The sequence below is a fragment of the Cornus florida genome, unplaced genomic scaffold (genome assembly GCF_030987335.1).
Source record: "Cornus florida cultivar Cherokee Brave unplaced genomic scaffold, ASM3098733v1 CherokeeBrave_3.0.0_Hap2_Chr10, whole genome shotgun sequence".
Lineage (NCBI taxonomy): Eukaryota > Viridiplantae > Streptophyta > Magnoliopsida > Cornales > Cornaceae > Cornus > Cornus florida.
The window spans coordinates 104,953,831-104,975,908 of NW_026775580.1; the positions used below are offsets into that span (position 1 = coordinate 104,953,831).

Genomic DNA, 22,078 nt, shown 5'->3' on the forward strand with positions numbered 1-22,078 from the left:
GCTCTTTTATTAGATTTCTTCCCATCTTTTATTGCCCACAAGATGCCTTAAAAAAAGGCCATAGGAAAAGGGCAAGAGGGAGAGTAGAGTCAAAGACAACAAGGCAAGTCACCACAGGGTCACCCAATACCCACACCCCCCAAATACTGGTACGTCTCTCTTCCTTTACTACTGTCCAGTCACAAATTCTTGATTTTTTTGTAGGGGAGGGTCTGTATCTGTTCAAAAATTGAAAAACCCCTCTCCTCCCTCCATCTCTCTTTCTCTCTGTCCTATCTGTTTTTTTTTAGAGAGAGAAAGTACTGGTATTAAATGGCGGGGGACTAAAAATTTTCATCCATGCCCTAGATCAATGGGTTCCCGCCAAAAAATCGATCTCCCCATCGATACCCAGATGACTAGTCAGTTCATCTCTCTCTAATTATTTCTTTTGGATGTTCCGTTGATTCTTGTTTTGTGAAGGTATATATGAGTGTAATGATTTGGTTTTAGGGTTTGAATTCAAAATCCATGGCAGGGTGGTCGAAGATAGCAGATGGGTGTGCCTTAGATTGCTTAAAACCTCTCCAAAAACTTCTATCAGACGAGCTGTGGTTTGACCTCGGTCTGGGTTCACAAGGGTCGATTGCAGGTGGCGACGAAGATAAGCTTCGATCCTTGTTCGATCAATTCGTATCTATATTTCTTAAGGAGATACATTGTAGTGATTGTTTTCGGCCTTTACCTCCAATGCTTGGGGATGGGCAATCAGTGGATTTATTCAAACTGTTCTTGGCTGTGAGAGAAAATGGTGGATACGAAACTGTTTCGAAGAATGGATTGTGGGATTCGGTGGCTGAGAAGTCAGGTTTCAGCACCGGTGTTGCTTCGGCTGTGAAATTGATCTACATCAAGTATTTAGATTCACTGGATAGATGGTTAAAAAGAATTGTTGAAAGTAAGGACTCAAAAAGTGAGTTGCCAGGTAGTGGCGTGGATCTGAGTGGGTTTTTGATGGGGTTAGAGTCAGAGTTTTCGGGTCAGAAGAAGAAAGATGGAGAGTACCCACATTTGGATTTGGAGAAGAGTGAGTTGAAAGATGGAGTGTACCCACATTTGGATTTGGAGAAGAGTGAGTTGAAAGATGGAGAGTACCCACATTTGGATTTCACGGATGTTGAGAAACCTTGCAGTGCTGATGGGTTTGGGAGTTTTGTAGAGTCGAATGGAGGCAAGGAAAGCATCAAGGAGAACAAGGATGATATGATTTTGGATTCACGTGTAGTTGAAGAAGAGATTTCTAATAAGAAGAGGAAGCGGGATTGCGATTGGGGAATGCTAAATTGGGTTATTGAGGTTGCGAAAAACCCTTGTGATCCACAATTTGGATCCTTGCCTGAAAGGTCTAAGTGGAGGTCTTATGGGAGCAAGCAGTTGTGGAAACAGGTTTTGTTGGCTCGGGAGGCAATGTTTTTGAAGAGACACGTTGTTCAATGTACTGAACATAAGGTATATGTCACAAACCCACATTCGGATTTGGAGAAGAGTGAGTTGGATCAGAAGAAAAAAGATGGAGAGTACCCACATTTAGATTTGGAGAAGAGTGAGTCGGATTTTACGGATGTTGGGAAACCTTGCATTGCTGACGAGTTTCAGAGTTCCGTAGAGTTGAATGAAGGCAAGGAAATCATCAAGGAGAACAAAGATAACATTATTTTGGATTCATGTGTGATTGAGGAAGAGATTCCTAATAGGAAGAGGAAGCGAGATTGCGATTGGGGAATGCTAGATTGGGTTATCAAGGTAGCAAAAAACCCTTGTGGTTCACAATTTGAATCCTTGCCTGACAGGTCTAAGTGGAGGTCTTATGGGAACGAGCAGTTGTGGAAACAGGTTTTGTTGGCTAGGGAGGCAATGTTTTTGAAGAGACAAGCTGATCAAAGTACTGAACATTGGCAGGTATTTGCTACAAAATTCTCATCATCATCATACTTGTCTTGATCCCATATGAATGGGGCTGGCCTCATGAATTATCTCTCTCCACTATTTTCCATTATATGCCATATCTACTACCATATTTAACTTTTTGAAGTTATTTTTAATGATCTCATCTCATATTATATTTGATCGGCCTCTGTCTCTTAACTTTTATGACAACTAGTCTTATACTCGCGTCTCACTAGGTCCCCAATGTATATGTCCAAACCATCTAAGTCTACTCTCCATAATTTTCTTACCAATGGGTGCGAGTGTGCGACCCCTAATTTTTCTCACTTTCATTAGTGACCCCATCTCTTCTAGTCACTCCACTCATCCCTCTTAACATTCTCATTTCCGAGGCGACTCATCCATCTGAACATTCTCATTTTCGCTGCATGAAGGCGTTGTTTTTGTTTCTTTCTTAGGGCCCCGCTCCACTCCATACAACATAGTTGGCCTAATAATGGTGCTATAGAATTTTCCTTTTAGCCTACATGTTATTCTTTTTATCACATAAAATCCCCCTAGTTTGTCTCCATTTAGACCAATCCACTCCTATTCTATTAGTCATATCACTATTTATTTGTCCATCCTTTTGTATTATCGATCTTAGATAGCGAAAGTGGATGTTTTGGGTAATCTTTTGGTTTTGAAGTGTTATCACTATATTTTCAATGTCGGAGTCTTTATTAAATTTACACATGTTACAAAATTCTCCGTCCTACAAATACTAAATGGGGAAGTTAATTGAATCATGGTTTGATCTTTGTTAAGATGTTGCTGCTGTTTGCAGCCAAAATGCTTTGTTGTGCATTTGAGGCATGATCTTTCATCTTTCAAATTGTTTTTGACTATTCAAAATGATAAATAGTCTTTCATCCAGTATATCATGCTACATTTACAATGTACCTTGAATTCCAATACTCATTTGATAAGTAAAGTCACTTTACTCAACTTTTTGGCCCTTTTAAAGGTGAAATGTTTTAAAGTGATACCTAAATTGTGTTATCAAACAAGATATGTGCAGTTTTAAATTCTTAATTTAGTTTTCAAGCAGCACCTTAACGTTGACCCCCCGATATGATTTACAGTTTTGGAAATTCACTTCTCTTCTAGAGTTGTTTTTATTATAGTCAAAGCTTCATTTACAATTTTTTTTTATTATGCCAATATATTCATATGTTTTTTATTTTTATTTTTTTTATTTAAAATAAAAATAAAAAAACCATCATATTATATCTTCGGGACTCTATCATAGGTTTTTTCAAGATATATAATGACCATTTTGTGATATTTCTTCTTTCGGCATTTTTGTTTATCCTTGGCATAGAAACAAATTGATTTTTAGAAACTAGACGTTCAATTACTTTTGTCCAAAATTTTATAGCATGATTCATTAGTTTGATACTACAATAATTTGTAATTTTGTACAATATTGAATATCCCTTTTATGTTATACATATGCACTATTTTTATTTTTTATATTTTCATCTTATTAGGTATTTTTTTAGTAATTATTATCTTGCCATACAATTTTTGTTAACCAAGACACATCATCATCCCATAAACACACTTAAATCTCAATAAGAATGCAATTTTAACATGCAGCGATACACCAAGGGCCTTGTGGCCTGGTGTTATTATCTCCTCTACCTTCGAAAGTGGATGGTGAGGGTTTGAGTCCCCAAATGGGCAAAGTGGGTGTGTGAGATGTGTGTGTTTCTTGCCAATGAAAAAAAAAAATTGCAGTGATTCTTGTTTTCATATGCTTCAATGAATATTTTACCTTGCACACCCTGAACTTACAAAAATAAATTGCTTTCTCTTATCTATTTACCTAAGATTACCATTTTCTCTTAACCATAAGTAGAATTTTCATTCAAGAACTTCTCAAAGCAACTTTATAATCATTTTCAAATTTTACAGTCTTTCACCAAGAGCACTGTCTCTGTGCATTTTATATTGTTGAAATATCTAGTTTTCCACCTCCCTTAATTTAGCAAGTTCACATATATTCTTCCTCCATCTTTTGTACATAATTTAATTTAAATGAAAGATCTTCTATGCACTAACATCTCTTACTACTTTTTATTTATTTTATTTTTTTATACATATTTGTATTTCTCAAAAAATTCTTCATGTTTAGTTTTTGGCCAAATTCTATATCACTTCTTTTTTCTCTTTGCTGCAATTTTGATGTCTCATCCCACCACCAAGTTTCTAAAATAATAATACATTTCAAAAAAAAAAAAAAATGTTTCTAAAATAATGGTTCTTTTTATTTCAATTCTTTTAGAATCTGTTTTGATATTATTTTATTACACTCCGCTATCCTATTTCATGTTACTTTAGTTATATCTTCTACATTTTGTGATGGTTTTTAACATGTTGCTCTTAAATACTTCTACTTTTTCTCCTTTTAAATTCCACCACCTAATTTTTGTATTTCTAACCTCCTTTATCTAGTAATGTGTTTTTGTTTTAATTAATTTTGAAGACACAATATCAAACACATTAGCGATGTGTTCATTGATTTGGAGAACACTAAAAAAAAACATGTAATCTTGTATGTACCATTGAAGAGCTCAATGCATAGTTATTAGAAGCTCTAGGTGTAAGGCGCTAAGGTCTCTTGGAGCCTAAGCGCAAGGTGTGACTTGACGCGCAAGTTTGATTATAGTAAGGCACATATGTGATAGAAATGAATATTAAAAATAAGTATCAAATAAATTGCGCGTAAATCCTTTTGATCGGCATATGCTTGGGCTACTTTGAACCAATCAAGCATATGCATATGAACAAAGAGGCTATTGGTGGGACAACGAAAGTGCACAAACATGAAGATCCAACAAGAATAAATAAAGCAATCAAACACAAATACAAGATGTAAACCGGCTACGTCCTTGAATGAGAAGACATTCTACTATGATTCTGTAGAGATATTACAACGGTGGGAGAATACCCACACCCGATCATATGCGCAAACCCGTGTACTCCACGAGACTTCCTCTCGCCATCAATGTTCTCTCCACCCATAACTACCTCTACCTATCAGCTCCCTCATGAGTCTACCACTCTCCATTATAGAATTAGGCCTACATCTCTCTCAATCTCATAAGCCTCAACCCATTACCTAGGTATCTATTTATAGAGTTCAAACCCCAATTCCTTGCTGGACAAGGATTACAATTTCTTAGAGCCCAAGACGTGCCTAACAATAAATTGCCTAATAAAATACAACTTTAGAATATAAACCTAATTATAATAGGAATTTGAGGCACAATCCCTACCGGACATATGCTTTGGGGTTCATTAATTGATGCATTACCCCACAGCTTGGCAATTGGCAGGTTTCTCATTTCGTTTGCATAAATAGGTTGTTTATGATGTTGCTATAGTTGTGGATTTTTTGTGGCTATATAAAGTGAAAAAAATTTAGAGCAAAACGTTTATCATTAGCAGAAACTTATAAAATTAAAGTAATTTGCAAATGTGTATTATTAAGGTTAAAAAACCCTAAGGTGGTAGGCTATTTTAATATATATATATATATATATATATATATTTTGGGTAAATAATTAAATAGATATATGCTTAATTGTGAACTAAATGTGCAGGCTTAAAAAGGATTTAGTTAGACATGCATTACGAGTCAGATCAATTCAACAGAATCCTCAATTTAAATTACTTTTTTGTAGGCTTACTCATTCTTGCAAAAATGTAGCTCTATTGAGGTTATATCTCTGTTACGTTATGTGCCATCATGTTTCCTTTGGCTTCTTCCTATCAATGCCTTCCACTTGAATTAAACTATGCAGTGGTTAAATTCATTGGTCTTTATTGTACAGGATAAACTGTCAATCCTCGTCTTTTCTTGTATTATAAAAAGAGTAATGCTATAAAAACTGATCGGTTTTTGTAGTTACTACAATAAATGGAGTCCAGCAAGGACTCTTGTCAGCTTTTAAAAACAGCAAAACTCTTTTCTAGGTGTTTATCCCAATCACTAATTCCCACATCAGGTCGGTTATGTAGTCGGTAAAAAAGAGTCGAAAATTATTTCATTTCCCTTCATCTCAGATTAGTGTAAAAAATATATGGTAGATTCCATATTCATCTCAACATTTAGGTAAATCATTTTTTCTGAACATGTGCCGCCTTTAATTTATCATCCATATTCCTTAAAGTATTGCAGATTAGTGTAATTAATTAATCTTATCTTTCTTGGGATCTAATTATTATTTTTTAAATATGTAATCTTTTCACTTTTAAAGCTTTTTTTTTTTCCTAAGAAAATCTATATTATTCTGTTTGGGGGGCCATTGTTTGGTGTAATATGAAAGGCTCAACTTACCATGTATGAATATCGATAACAACCGCTTGACGCAAAAAATTTCCATACGTTAGGTCTTGTGTCAGCACACCCCTTTAGTACTTCAAATTGGCGGGACTAACAATGGATAATGTGAACTTGCCAATGGTCCTCCTAATTTTCCCGTCTTCCTGTGTGTGAAAGCTTGTATTCTTTTCCCAAGTTTTTCAATTTCCTTACTTTCCTGCGCAATTTCCTAATTTTCTATATACGTCTACATTGTTGTAAACTCTCCAGATGAGTTTATACAATAAATGATAGGTATGACCACTATCTCTGTCAGTTAATACAAAACTTGAAGATAGAAAATATAAATGACTCAAGTTTCAGAAACTGGCTTGGCAACATGTAGGGAAAATTTAGGAAGACCGGAAATACTTCCCAGAGTTTTATGTATTGAGCAGAAGTGTCCTCTTAGTCTTTAGCTAGAAGTTTGGCCTCTCGGTACTGTTTTCATTATTATTATGCATTAATAATATTTCTCTTTATCTTGTCTGAACTCTGTTATGTCAATTTGAAAAATTACTTGTAGAGAAATATGAACATTTCCGCTCCAAGTATTGTATAATTTAATTGTTTCGGCACTTTTGTAGAAGAACCAAAAGATGCATCCATCCATGTATGACGATTATACTGGATCCGAGAGATCAAGGTGCAGTCAGAGGCTTCTTTCTGTTAAGGAGTATCAAGCTCTCCTTTCTTTGAAGAAGCCTCGGGCCAGAGCTTGTTCAGAGTCTTCCTCGGGCACTTTGAGTGACTTGGAGGACAATCTTGAGAAACAGTCCGATCCCATAGTCAGTTTGTACATCGACAATCATAAAAGAAAGCGTATTCCTGTTGGTCCATTTTTTCAAGCTAAAGTACCAGAATGGACGGGGGAGACTTATGAAAGTGACTCTAAGTGGTTAGGTACCCAGGTGTGGCCAGTGAAAGGTGGAGAGAACAAAAAATATCTAATTGAAAGGGATCGCATTGGGAAAGGAAGGCAAGATTCATGTGGCTGCCAATTACGAGGTTCTATTGAATGTGTCAGATTCCATGTTGTTGAGAAAAGGATGAGAGTGAAGCTTGAACTGGACTCGGCCTTCCATAGTTGGAAATTTAATAAGATGGGAGAGGAAGTTGCACTCTCCTGGACAAAGGAAGAAGAACTGAAATTCCAGGCTATAGTTAGGTCAAATCCTCCATCTATGGAAAAGTGTTTCTGGGATGAAATTTTTAAGTCTTTTCGTGGCAAAAGCAGGGAAGATTTGGTTAGCTACTACTTCAATGTCTTTCTTCTCCAGCGTAGAGCTCAGCAGAATAGGTCCACTCCGAGCCACATCGACAGCGATGATGATGAATCAGAGCTTGGATCAATGACTAATGGTTTTGGGCGTGAAGCAGCTAAGTCGCCAGGCTCCATTTTGCGCACTCCTAAGAAGCCACATTTGAATTTCAGATAGCAGTCGAAGGTTGGTTAGAATTAAGGATTTTTGCTTAGAAATGTGAAGTGCTGCGGTTCTATCTGGTGGTATTTCAGTTCATCAATTAACAGCGGAGATAGTGCAACAACCTTAAGGTTTTGATACCATCACGAGTGACTGTGGAAGCATTTGATCATAGAGGCCTTGGCAAACTCCGATCTGGTCTAGTGTATTTGGTTCGTGTTTTTCCGGTTTTGAAGCTATAATTTCATTAATGCCCATTCATCATGATTACCAACATGCAAGGGCTGCTATTTCATTTTATACTGTTATTTTTCTTTTTTCACTGGGTTACATGATGAACGAGGAGGCTGGCCCCCTTCCAGTAGCCTTGGGATTATTATATAGAGAAAAGCCGAAAGGTTTAACGGAGGGAAGGGGAATAGAAAGAGAGGTATTGTGACATTTGAAGTGTTGCAACTCTTCCTTCTGAAAAAAAAGGGTGTATTCACTTGCAATTATGAGGATCTTTAAACATGGTTTGAGAGAATTTCTTTTGCCTGAAGCATTTTCATATTGGTCTCTTTTCAACTGCTAAAATTTCGTGTCCATGTCATGGCTTTAAATGGCTCTATTGGTTTATGTAATTGTTGTCTCTTATAAATATATAACCAACCATATTGGAATATCAGGTAAGGGTATAACAGAAATGTTACACTAGCAAATAATGCAACGAACATTCATGACATACTTGTTAAAACACAAGTTTGTCACATTTTTTGTATTGTTTTATATTTCAATTTTTTAGATAATGTTATGTCGATCATAAAGATTTGAACTTTTAGTGTCTGACATTCAGTTGTGTGAAGTAAAATTATGTACAAAGTGTCATTTATTTTTCAGAATATTAGTCTTAACTGTAAGTCATGAATCATGGAAAAGAAAAGAAAAGGGAAATCTAAATGATTTTGGGCTTGCTTGGTTCACTTCTTTTAAATTGAAAAATAGAAAATAATAGGAAAATCTGTTTGATAGGATTATGATGAAAATGCAAGTTCTTGATGATTTTAATTATAATTCCTGTATATTCATAAAATATTTTAATTATAATCTACTTAGGTTTTCAATTTTGGAAAGCAAATTTACCAGGCATTGCTTTCCCCATTTTTTTTTTTTCACTTTGCAAGGAGTTTGGTAAGATGTGCAAGCAAAGCCAAAGGTCTTATCTTCAATGCTTCTTGTATAATTAACTCTCTACGTGGGGGGCTTAACCTTTGAACCACGTCAATATTACAAAAAGATCATGTCATCTAATTATATAACTTATCCCACTTTTGAATCCCTAAAAAAAATAGAAGGTCGAGCCTACTAAGATAAAGTAATCTAAAATACGATTTAAAATTTTTAAATTTAAAAGAGGATTGTGTATTCCATTTCTGTGAGATAAAGGTAAGACAATGACGAAAATTCAATCAGAAGAAGTTTAAAGCGTTCTTATTATATAAGAGTTACTTCTAGCCTTCTATACCCCCAATTTGTATATTTTAACATATATGTATTGGGACTTTTTCTTATCAGCACTACATTATTTTTCTCCCCCCATGAATTTTCAATAAAGGGGTTATTAATTAATAAGAGAGAAAAAATCTATATCTATTAAATTTGCTATTATTGGAATGGTTTCAAATCATCCATACTAATCACATTAAGAATGTCTTTGTTAAAGTGAAAGATTCCAGAATCGATGCATATGATTGTGATGTTATTAAATATCATAATGGTTACTGACATTGTTATCTTATTACGGAATATTTTTTTCATTAGGTGTTCTTTTTGTATTATCTTATTGCTAACATGTTTCATGACGGCCACGAAATCCCAACACAGTGTCCCAAGTAAAACATTTAATAATTTATTCAATTTTAGAGTTAATTGCACAAAACCTTCTCAAATTATAAAAAGAATTGCATTTTACAAAGCATTAAATTATTTTTAAAGTTAATTGCACAAAGCTCCCCGATCATAAAGAACTTGCACATGACCTTCTATTTATAGGATGTCATGTAGATTTTTTATATTTTCATAGGTATTACATACTTGATCTTTCTTTCAAACCAATCTGACAATTTATATTATCTCTTAGTGCAGTGGATAACTTTACGTTTGGGAAACCTTTGAACTTTACAAATCGGTTTAACAGATCGACTTAAAAATCATTTTCCGATCAACCCAATAGAACCCCATTATTAGTTTGGAGGAAATTTTAGGATCCTAAAAAATTCTATCTTGAAAGCTATTGGCAATGGTCGTGGCTTAGGCTTGGATCACGTGACCTAACTTAGTACAATCACCTATTTACTAATACAAGGAAAGAATTCTGAAAAAAAATAGAGTATGAGCTGTATAATGATTTATTAGTCTCATTTCATGAAAATATATTCTAAAAATTTCTCATTCAAATAATAGTAGGTAGATAATTACTATTTATTCAATCTTTTCAACTAACTCTAATGAAAGTTTATTAATTATTTTTATTTGAGTGTAGCTAAATTAAATGTGAGATCGACACAAATTCGTGTCATGTATCAAGTCCATGATCTAAATTACTGCAACTTGTAAATTTGACTAGGATAGTCGTGTGGTTTGATACATGCTGTCCTTGACAGGTAAAGGTTGCTCTTCTTCTTGTGGTTGGAAATGGACTAGAATTTTTCATGTGGAATTTGTTTTTGTGCAACTTGACTTTTCAATACATTAAAGAAAGCGAAGATCACCCGATTTTATGAGTGTATTTTTTCTCATTAATCAATCAAATATAATACTAAGTTCACATTAAGTTTTTATTTTTTATTTTTTATTTACTCGAGAAAGCTAAAATAATTACATACTTACAACATACTATTCAAAAGGGTTTAACTCTCAATCTTCTTTTTAAAAAATAAAAATATGCCGATCGGAGTAGTGGTGGAATGCTATTTTTTCATCTATTATATATATCAAAAGCAGAAGATGGGGGCTCCTATTCCTTGCACTTTAAAATTTGCCCTTTGCAAGGTTAAGTTCCCTGTTAGGCTATACGTAGTTGCAACGTGACTAGAAATATTCCATTGTCCCATCATCATGGTAGAAGCCCTCTCCAACTTTCATTTTTTACCAATTACTTCTAGTCTTCTATACTAAAAATTTTGCAGGGAACACCTCAAACTTTCATAAAAACTCACAAATACCTCCTACTACAGTACTACTAAGGGTTAGTTAAAATCTAACAAAAACTATTACCGAGTCTGTAACTCGAATGGTATTATCTCTCGTATCAAAGAGAACATTGAAAGTTTAAACTCTTTAAGAATATGTTGCGGATAAAAAACTTGGTGTTTGCTTTAACTTCATATATACACACACATACATAACAAAAATGTAGATTGTAGGTTTATTGTATTTTAAGTTTAACATTTCTTAGGATTATTTTTGTTTTGGAAACGAACACCTTCCAACGGCCAGATTATGGAACACTGAAATTCAATATTTTTTGCTTAGTGAGAATTGAATGAAAATATCTCATTTATGGCTTGAACTAAGAGACTCTTTGTCCACTGGGCCACCGATTTTGTCTATGCATATAGCATGGGGAGAGGAGGTGTCCGATGGGTTATGAGAGAAAAAATTGAAAATGGAAGTCAGATTATTATAATTATCAATATTTTATGGGCTTAACAAAAAAATTTCACCTATTGTATGAGTTGGATGATGTATCCTAGTTTCGCTCATTGATGTCTGAACCAATTTGCTTCTCTTAGTTGTGCAAGTAACTCATTTGTTTTCTCTACACTACCCTGTATCTTCTCTGTCGCCTCTTCGCAGAAAGGGCAAAAACCTCGGGGAAAAAAAAAACAAAAAAATCATGTCTTCCCCAAGCAAACGCCGAGAGATGGACTTGATGAAACTGTTAATCCTCTAATTATTCTCTGAATTGTCTTCAATTTTGGTTTGTGAAGATTAATTTTTTATTTGTTGTTTGGTTTTGCTTTGTTTTGTGAACTAGGATGATGAGTGATTACAAGGTAGAGATGATCAACGATGGCATGCAGGAGTTCTATGTACATTTCCATGGACCCAGTGATAGTAAATCTCTCATACCCATATCTCAATCTCTTAATCTTTTCATTTTTTGAGCTTTTAAAGCCTTTTGCTTTATTGGGTCTTTGCTATTTTTTGTAAATTCCTTTCTTGATTTAGCTATATTCATCATCTGCATATGCGATGAGCTCTTGATTGCATCTTTTGATGCTATAATTGCTTCTTTCTTTCTTTCTTTCTTTTTTACTATAATTGTCAATCGTAGCTAATAATTTCGTTTGCCTTTTGGGGTTAAGTGCTAAATTGATCTGGGTGTTTGATATAAGTATGGTTTTTTGATTCAATAAGAAGGCAATTGGCATATTTCTTCATACTTTTATACCTCTTTTATTTTTTGTTATGTTATTTATTTTTATTTTTGTTAGTAATAGCAGGTTTTAGGCTTGTTTATATATTGTGTGTGGCTTTCTAGTCCAATTCTAGAACTTGTGAAGACTTTTTTTTTAATTACTGTTTTTTTTTTTTTTTGTTGCTAAAAGCTGCAGATTTGTTGCTTGCTTATAGTCCTCAATGAATTTTTTAAATATAGTACTAGCATGGATTCAGTCTTTTAACTTTTTGAGCAAGATTTTTAATTGTTTCTTTTCTCCTAAATTAATCTTTGCAGGTCCTTATTATGGAGGTGTGTGGAGGATACGGGTTGAGCTTCCAGATGCTTATCCGTATAAATCTCCGTCCATAGGCTTTGTTAACAAGATTTACCACCCAAATGTTGATGAGATGTAAGGAACTAAATGTTGTACTTCAGTGAATTTCTATAGATGGTAGTTCACCAGATTTATCTTTTTAAAGTGCAGTGTTTCCAAGTCTGACAGTTTTGGTGGATTATTTAATTTCAGGTCAGGCTCAGTTTGTTTAGATGTTATCAATCAGACCTGGAGTCCTATGTTTGGTAAAGAAATTTATATGGCTGTCGTACATAAACAAGATTCCTTGTCTTTCTAATGATAAAAGACAAAGCTACCTCTTTGATTATATGGTTAGTATTATACTATTATTAGCCTCCGATGTTGACATCCTTGTTTTCCAGATCTGGTGAATGTATTTGAAGTGTTTCTTCCTCAGCTTCTTCTGTATCCCAACCCGTCAGACCCGTTGAATGGGGAGGCCGCAGCTCTGATGATGCGTGATCGACCATCTTATGAACAAAGAGTTAAAGGTACTGAATCATCAATAGTTAAATATTCTCTACTTGACATGCTTTGCAATGCCAATGTGGCTAGGATGAAAATTATGAATATTTAAAGGTTTTCTCAGTATCTACCACTTGTTGTTTCTCTTCTTTTTGCCATCCGTTCTCTCAATTATTTCTTAGAAGGTTTTGACTTTATTGATTTCTAGTAACAAATATGCTTTACATTCATTGATTTCCATTATTATGTACTATGTTTCTCAAGGGGGTGGAGTTTGTTCTGCTTGTAGAGTACGAATGGGTGTTCTTGCCTTATTCCTGACGCTTTGGCTACTTTAATGCTTATGGGAAGTCCGGTTTCTTACAGATTGAGATTAAAAGTGGTTCAGCACTTTCGAACTTGTTGAGTCTGTTTGTAGCCTCTGCCAATTTGAGCCAGCATTGTACTGTCTAAAGTTGTCTGTAATAGAAAGTTGTCAAAACCCCATTAGCTAAGCAAGATTACTATGCTAGACATGCCAATTGCACTTATTTGCCTACCTGTTCACATGACAAATCCAATTCCCTATTGGTAGGGTTTGGCTCCTGCACATAGTTACCACAAGGCCTATACTGACACTAGTACACTACAACAGAAAGTAAGAAAGAGAGTACGTTGAGATTACAAATTTACTTGGTAAAACAATAAATAAAAAATGGCTATGGTTGCGAAGTAAAAAAGACTGATATCCTAGCAATTCACTGCTAGGTACGTCTCAATATGTGGAACACTTCTGTTCCAGAACATTGTGTTTGGTGATCCATAAAGTATCTCCTTAAATGTCAGGCTTCTCTCCAGTCTTCTCCTCCCAGCATCCACCGTATACGAGACCAACACTGACTAATGGCTTTTTAATAACCTTCCTTCCTTCCTTTAGTTTTCCTTTTAAGAGAATAAATAACAGGGGAAAAAAAAAAAAAAAAAAAAAAAATATGATAACAGGACAGGATCAACATAAATAGGTTGTGTTTAGTTCACTACTTTTGCACATATTATTTCATGGCAGTGTTTTTCCATGAAAGTATGGATAACTTGTGTGCTTCGATAATTCTAATTATTCAGCGCCACCCTTATGACTAAACATAAATTATGTGGATTCAAGTATGTGTATCATTGATTTGTGACTAAGGGTCATATTTTTCTAATTCCCAATCCAAGAACAAGGGGGCAGGGCTAAATATATAACATTAAGTGTTCAACAAGGGTACATCACTCATTTTGAATCAATAATGTAACAAAAGGAAAATTAAAAGGCTTATGTACATAAACTTTAGCATAAATAGGTTGTGTTTAGTTCACTACTTTAGCATGTTTCATTTCATTGTAATAGATTTCCATGGCAATATGAATAATTTATGTGCTTCGGTAATACTAATTATTCAGCACCACTCTTACGATTAAACATATTCTCCGTCCGTCCCATATTAGTTGTTCATCTTTGAACTTATAACATTTTAAGGGAACATGCAATTACTGCATTGTCTCCTTTTCAAATTACTAAGTTGTCCTTTTAACTTTAAAAGTATTCATCACCAAGTTGGAAGATTTTTGAAAAGTTAGAAGGGTAATTATGGAAAGATTGCATTTATTTTTTATTTTTTACTTTTCAAAATTGACAACTAATTTGGGACACCCTAAAAAGGAAAAATGGTCTTCTAATATGGGACAGAGGGAGTATTACATGGATTTTTTATTTTTTATTTTTTTCAGGTAAGTTAGCATAACATTAGCTCAAGAAACAACTACATGCAAAGATACAAGGGACACCAACACCAAATCAAAGATACACTAAAAACACTTACGAAACAAAGAGGAAGACTAAACCTGGGTGAGATAAACACATCAATCAACAAAGACACCAAAAAAGCACGGGAAAATTGTGGTGATTCAAATTTGTGTGTTGTGGTGATTTGTGCCTAAGGGTCACATTTATCAAATTTCCAACCCAAGAACATGTGTTCAACGTTGGTACTTCGCTCATTTTGAAGCAATAATATAACAAAAGGAATATTAAAAGCCCTCCTAATAAGGCAAAAAAAGAAAAGAAAAAAAGAAAGAACCCCTCAAATTATTATAATTATGTAATTAAGGTTATGATGTCAAAGTGCTGTTATGAATAACATTAAATTACTAATTTTCCCCTTCTTTTGTTTATTTGGTAAATTGCATTAGAAAAAATAAAAAAATTAAAAACATTAGGTGAAACTATTTGGTTTTTTGCAGGCTTGTAAATAAATATTAGGGTATAATGGTCCTCTTAACAACAATCATTAGCCATCTGTGCCGTACCTGAACAAAGTTCCATTTTGTTTTCGATGGTAATTTGATGGCCAGGGGCTATTTGCAAATTCTTGAATAGATCAGAAGTTATCTGCAAAAAATCGAACAGTTGAGTAGTTATTGCAAATTTGCAATTTATCTTGAACCTAATTATTAGATATACTTGTTAGACGCAAGTCCAAACCGACATGTTAGGCAAATATCCCATATGGGCCCTACCTGTACCTAAGCATCTCGTGTCTGAACAAATACTTACGCAATTAGAAGAATCTGTGTAACATAGATTAGAACTATCTCATCAGATTCCAATGTCATTTGTTTAAGCCTCTTCCTGTCATACCATATTTAGTTTAGGTGGCGTATCACATTCCCATTCCACGTTATGGATCAGATAATGTATATCTTGCACTTTAAGTACAATCAATAGTTGGAGGTTTGAGTTTCCCAGTCTATCTACTAAGAATTAGTTAATGAGGATTCACTTTGTTAAACATGAGACAAATAAGAACTCATGGACACTCATATCATACGTCCCATTTTTTCCAATCCACCTTATCTAGGTTCATTTTTTCTTCTAAATCGGCTTTGCTCTTGTTGCATTGTCAACTAGAACCTAAATTACTCGTAGTGTAGGTTTTGATTTTCATAAACCACCTTGGTGCACTTTCTCCTATCTCTTACCTAATTGGTGCTTTCTTTTAACTTCTCAAGAACATGCTTACATTAATATGAGGTTCTCTATGAAGTTAAAAGTGGTAATTACCACTTGACACTTCTTAAATCATAGGATATGAGGTGTATCCATTTTCGTTAGCTTCTAATAATCAAATTACACTATCTTAGCTCTGTTAAAAAAATCAGAAGGAAATTTTCCTTCTTTCCCTTATTTTTTTCCCTTTTTCTTTTTCTTGTTGAGGATAATAAACAACTCAATGCTTATACAAGGAAAGATATGAGAATCAAGAGTACAAGGGGCTCATCCTAAACCAAAGCAAACAATGGAGAAAGAGAGAAGAAACCAATAAGACTGCAACAGTGAGAGAGAGAGAAAAAAAAAAAAAAAAAAAAAAGAAAAAGAAAAAAGAAAAAGAAAAAAAGAAGAAGAAATAACCCCATTCCAAAATTCAACCTCATACCCCCCTTTAGGCTTTAGGGGTTATAAAATAACTCAAATATTTCCGTGGTGGTATCCTGTGTTTATCCAATAAAAATGCTTCTTCGTTCCTAATTTAGGAATCCACCTTATCTCAGCCTCTAAGAATGTCATTGAATCCATAATCTCACATTTGTAAAGAGTAGCACCAAGATCCAATAGGTTATTTCTCTACCAAGCACCTTTTGGAGTCCTTAGGAGGAGGGTCTTTCAAGCCTTCCAAAAGAACAACCACCATGCTATAGACAAACTCTATCCCACTGACTTTGAAATGAGAACACAATTATTCCAAAAAAAATCTCTTAGTAGAATTCAATTGTCAATGGAAGTCTTTGTTCTTCACAAAGTATATAATAACTTGCTTGTGGATTAGGAGTCTTGCATGATCAGTCTAGAAAATAAGAACAAAATTCATGCTTTGTAATGGCATCACTGGTTTAAGAATGGTGGAATATTTTCAGATATGACTGGGTTTGCCTTTCCTTGACTAGATTAGGACTGTGCACTTATTTTGTTAAACTTGACATGGTTGTTTTTGAGCTGTGCAGCTTTTAGATGCGGCAATAGGTTCTTGATCTATTTGAATTTAAAGAAGACTTGCTTTAAATTGAGGGTGCACATATATTTTCTAATATCAAGCTTAATGTCCTAGCACAAATATATCGAACTTAACAACTGTTTTGAATTATATTATACCTTGTGGGTTTGTAGACACGTATCATGGTTCAAAGTGAAGAAGTAAAAAACATTCTTTGCTTAAAGGATGGGAAGAATTACGTAGAGGGAACGTATATGTTTTTGTCTTTGAAGGGAATTATTAAGAGCTTTTCAAAATTGTAATGAAAATGAGGCATCAAATAAATTATGAAACATGAACAGGTGTTGAGCTTGTGTATGTTCCTGTTCTGTAGCGAAGCTCGTAGCTAACAGTTGGACAATAAAATTGGACCGTCAAGTTAAAAGTTGTAGTTAAGTAAATGTACCTTCAAAAAGATAATGGATTTTAACACTTGATATAATGACGGGTCTTGTTTTGTTTGTCTGATCTGGAGTAGTATCCTTTCTGACCTTGACTATGATGATTTTTAACATTCTGAAAGGTCAACAACAAGGGGCGTACTCTGAAATGAACCCATCCTTGAATTAACTGTAGAAATTATAAATTCCCAAAACCATGATTTCCGTTGTCCTCATAATCTTCTTCCGGTACTGCCAATAGATCTAATGCTTGCGCTACTGTCTGTTCTTTCTTTTCTTTTCTTTTTCTTTCTTTCTTTCTTTTTTTTTTTTTCATCTTGGACCCCAAAGACCCTAATCGCATTCAAATTCCAAACAACCTTTGCAAGAGAATTTTGATTTTTTCTTTAAATAAAAGAGTATTTTTTTTAGTTGTAAAAGGGAAAAAATAAAATAACAATAATAATAAAGTTGCAAGGCTTTTGGTAATGCACATTGGAAGTACATTCTGGCAGAAGAAGGAAAAAGGAGTCATTTTAGTGAATTAAAATAATGCTGCTTCTCCCCTATGGAATTCCATTTCTGCTTGCATCATTAAGTCACAAGCACATGACATGACTTTTACAGCCACCTCCATGACCTTTTCGACCACCAAACACACTAACAATGCCGTTGGAGCTTACACTGCAGTGCACCATATTGTAATACCATCGTTACAATCAATCTTTTTATTGTTGTTAGCTCCATTTCTTCTGCTGATAACACCACCACTACCACCTGAGACCTTTAAATTTTTTTTTTTTTTCCATGTGGGAGTTAGAATTAATTCCCGTTTATCTACTTTTATCCATGCAGGGAGGAAAAAAGCATTCTAATTGGTTAACATTATCACGTCCTCTATTGTTTCCTTACTTCGAACACACATGCTACAAGTCAAAGCTGCACTATTGTTGTTAGCTCCATTTCCTCGTCTGATAACACCACTGTTGGGAATTAATCCCCTTCATTTGACACAGCGGAAGCAAGACATAAACAAGCACATATAAAAACACAATATTTTACGTAGTTCGGCTGAACTCGACCTATGTCCACGGAGAGAAGAAATTCCACTATAATGAATTAAGAAGATAATATAAAACTGTAGAGAATGCTCTCTCACTCACTGCCTCATGAGAAATTACAACGGTATGGACTTTGAACACTGAACCATGTGCCCACACTCTCTGCTCAGGTATGTTGTTGGATACTCAAGCCTTTCACGGTCTACCGCTCCTCTCCATCAGTGTTCTACCCACTCACTCATCATCTTTACCCCCCATGCACTCACCAATTTCTATGAAGCTGCATCTCTCTACCCTTGGTGCCCCATTCACTCCTCCGTTCTCTTTTCTTCTCTACCTTCTATACTCAACTCCACATCTATTTATAGAGTTCCAAATCCAATTCCTTGTTGGACAAGAGTTAAAATTCCTTGGAGCCCAAGACATGCTTAACAAGAAATTACCTTTATGCAATACAATTCTAAAATAGAAACCTAATTAGAATAGGAATTTGAGACGCAATTCCTAACAACCACCACTACCACCTACTCTTTGGCTACCATTATTACCTCCTCTATAATGTTTCCTTACCTCTAGCACACATGCTATGAGACAAAATTACACTGTTCATACTCCCTTCACAAGTTCACAGTAAAAGTATTATTGATTTTGCATCACCTCTGACAAAAATGCACTTCTCTTTGAAGTAGCTTCATAAGTAAAAATAAAGGGGTGATGTTGTGGCTCGAATTTGGTTCTGGGTCGTGTTGCGGCCCGATAACCCCTTGATTGCTATGGGGGATTTGGGGGCAGCGGCCCCGAGGGAATTTTTTGACCCATTTTTGCTTGCGGATCATGGACCCTATTTAGTATTCTCTTGTAACCCGATATATAAGGGCGTTTACGGTTTGGAGTGGGACATTGAGACACACTGAAAATTGCAGAAAAGAAAGAGAGAGCGATAGCTAGGGTTTGGAGGCTAAATCTTATAATCTCCAGATTTTCGCATAGTGAATTCTTTCGTCGGATCTTCACCATGGACTTAGGCTTTGACAAACCACGCTAAATCTTTGTGTGGCGTGTTTATTTTCTATCGTGGTTCTTGGTTTTTTCTTAGGTTTGCTGCGTTTGTCGTAGCAAAAGGCATGCATGGTAAATTAAATTTTTGAGTAGTAGAAGAATATGCGTATGAAAATAAAGTTGGGGTTGCAATGGGATGGGGCTGGTGTTGCAAGAATGCATGGAGTAGGTGATGATAATTGTTGATGCAGAAATCCTCGCAACCCAGAACGGCGGCGTTTACGTGCAAAACAACGGGATGTCACCTCGAATGGCACCGTGCCATTCGAGGTGACGTCCCGTTGTTTTGCACGTAAACACCGCCATTTCGGGTTGCGAGGATTACCCTCCGACAATCAAGTTCGTACTTGCCATTCGAGGTGACGTCCCGTTGTTTTGCACGTAAACACCGCCATTCCGGGTTGCGAGGATTACCCTCCGACGATCAAGTTAGTACTTGTAATCGTATAGCAAAAGAATTAAATCTGTATTGAATGTTTTGGGGTTTTTTCTCATAGCTGATTTAATGACTCGATGCCCTATTTATGGCTGCTGATTGGGATCAAGTCGGTTCAGCCCACGTCGATGGTTGAGATCTGCTTTCTCATCATTAACGGAGTTGGTTGAGCAGATGTCAATTAGGAAGACTATGTTGATCTTCTCTAACTGATATCCCCTATCTTTCACAATTGAATGAATGATTTGCGCTCTTTTCAACGAAGTCCAAGGAAACAGTTCAGTAAGGGCGGCAGTCAAAGTTATATCAGTAATGATGGTGGTGGTGGTTGAGTGATGTAATGGTGGTTGCAGAGCTGATGGATGTGACGATGTTGGTAACATTATCCTGATGGAAGGACAATATTTGTTTTGAAATGCAATGACCCTAGCTTTTACCGAATGACAGTTTGTTGAAGCTTTATGAGTTACTTCTAGAATGCATTGTCAACTGCCACTTTATTGTTTGCCTGTTGTTTCAAGGTTAATGCAAATAATGTGTTAAGGTTCACCTTTCATGTAACCATGCATTATACACAGGTTCAGGAAAGGAAGTCCCTGCACAATTTCTGGCAAAAGTACTATTTTTTTCATAGATTGCTAGCCAGTCATCATTATAGATGTAAACTAAAAAACTTTTGCCAGAACCATGGTGGTTTAGTCTCATATATCTGTGGAAAGATGTTTGAGAAACCTGTCTTCTTGGAGATGTTAAATAAAATTTGAAAGAATAGAGACATGGCATCCGAGTAAAGGATGATGTGCAAATTTTAATTGAAGATAACATATTGTGGATCTTGTATATGTCAGTGGAGCAAGTGCGTTTTTCATCCGTGTGATTTTTTGGTGACGTTAAATATTGTGAATCTTTCGAGTAGCATGTATAAATTTTTATTTTGACCAACGGGCCAGTGGCCCAGCATTTCCAAGCCCCTACTTCTGAAAGGGAGGTTAGGGATTCAAGCCTCCATTGAGACATAGGTGTGTGAGTACCAACTAAGAAAAAAATTATAAAAAAAAAAAATTTGAAAACTGTTGGTGCCTTTAAATTTCACTAATGTTTAGTAGGCACTGCTCAGTGGAAAATCTTTGGCTACTTTTTATCAGATTGAATCCTGGATTCTTAGTTTCCATTTCAACCCATTCACACTGGTTAAAGTCCTGTCTGATTTGAATCAATTAGGAGTTGTTTAATGACACATAGTGTGTTTTTCATGATGTCCTCGTTTCTTTGCATTATTTAAAAAATGTCCTCAATTCTTTCTACATCTTTGGCGTTGTTGGCAATAATACTGTTTTGCATGAAAAATATTGTTCCCAATTGCTATGGAAGATACGACACTATTTTCTTTTAATGTGGCTTCTGTAGAATTCATTTATTTCTGTTATGTATTGTTCTAAATTATAAATATAATTTAACTCTTAATTGCTTATTATGATTCGTCTACTAGAATACTGTGAAAAATATGCCAAGCCAGAAGATGTGGGAGCTGTGCCGGAAGATAAATCTAGTGACGAGGAGATGAGCGAAGATGAGTATGACTCTAGTGATGAGGCACTGGCAGGCCCAGTGGATCCATAGCCTCTTCTTTCCTCAACTCTCTGTATCTGTACATGATGTTTTAATTCCTGTAACAGAACTTATAAAAAGGGTTATTTATTGGGTAAAGGGATAAAAAAAAAAATACCCCAACCTCTTTCTGTTACATTTCTTTGGTAATGTAAATGAATATACTATTGGTTTCATGTTGTGAAATCGTTTGACTGTTGGAACTGGAATGGCTGCATGGCTTGTGGTTTTTCAGGGTGCTGACGTGCATAAACAGCAAAGTCTCATGCAGGCACCAAAGCTTTCAAATGTATATACCCATTTATCTTCACGATGCACAGAACTTAGTTGCTTTAAATCAATCTAGTAGTAGCTCAAAATGATATCTCTGGCAAATTTGGAAGCGCATCTGAGATCAGAATGTGGATTTCATCTGTAAATTTTGGTGCTATTGTATCGTGTTTAAAACCAGAGGTAATGTGTTAAAAAGTGTATGGCA

At 35.2% G+C, this 22,078-nt stretch overlaps 2 protein-coding genes across 3 annotated transcripts; both read left to right on the plus strand.

Annotated features, from left to right (window-relative positions):
- On the plus strand, nt 1-8,313 carry LOC132276670 (AT-rich interactive domain-containing protein 1-like). 2 transcript variants are annotated; one of them, XM_059778218.1, is made up of 3 exons: nt 1-149; nt 493-1,938; nt 6,925-8,313. In XM_059778218.1, the coding sequence occupies exons 2-3, from the start codon at nt 511-513 to the stop codon at nt 7,774-7,776; spliced, it is 2,280 nt and encodes a 759-aa protein (XP_059634201.1). In that variant the 5' UTR covers nt 1-149; nt 493-510; the 3' UTR covers nt 7,777-8,313. The 2 variants fall into 2 exon arrangements, with proteins under 2 accessions (XP_059634201.1, XP_059634202.1); XM_059778219.1 differs by having other exon boundaries at nt 67-149; nt 518-1,938.
- A 3,043-nt stretch (nt 8,314-11,356) lies between these two features.
- LOC132276671 (ubiquitin-conjugating enzyme E2 5-like) lies at nt 11,357-21,809 on the plus strand. The gene is made up of 6 exons (XM_059778220.1): nt 11,357-11,682; nt 11,780-11,859; nt 12,482-12,596; nt 12,714-12,766; nt 12,905-13,033; nt 21,482-21,809. The coding sequence occupies exons 1-6, from the start codon at nt 11,639-11,641 to the stop codon at nt 21,610-21,612; spliced, it is 552 nt and encodes a 183-aa protein (XP_059634203.1). The 5' UTR covers nt 11,357-11,638; the 3' UTR covers nt 21,613-21,809.
- Nucleotides 21,810-22,078: the final 269 nt, after the last annotated feature.

Coding starts and splice junctions, on each gene's coding strand:
- LOC132276671 (XM_059778220.1), top strand. CDS start 11,639: ATGTCTTCCCCAAGCAAACGCCGAGAGATGGACTTGATGAAACT. Junction 11,860..12,481: donor TTTCCATGGACCCAGTGATA/GTAAATCTCTCA, acceptor TAATCTTTGCAG/GTCCTTATTATGGAGGTGTG. Junction 12,597..12,713: donor CACCCAAATGTTGATGAGAT/GTAAGGAACTAA, acceptor ATTTAATTTCAG/GTCAGGCTCAGTTTGTTTAG.
- LOC132276670 (XM_059778218.1), top strand. CDS start 511: ATGGCAGGGTGGTCGAAGATAGCAGATGGGTGTGCCTTAGATTGCTTA. Junction 1,939..6,924: donor AAAGTACTGAACATTGGCAG/GTATTTGCTACA, acceptor GCACTTTTGTAG/AAGAACCAAAAGATGCATCC.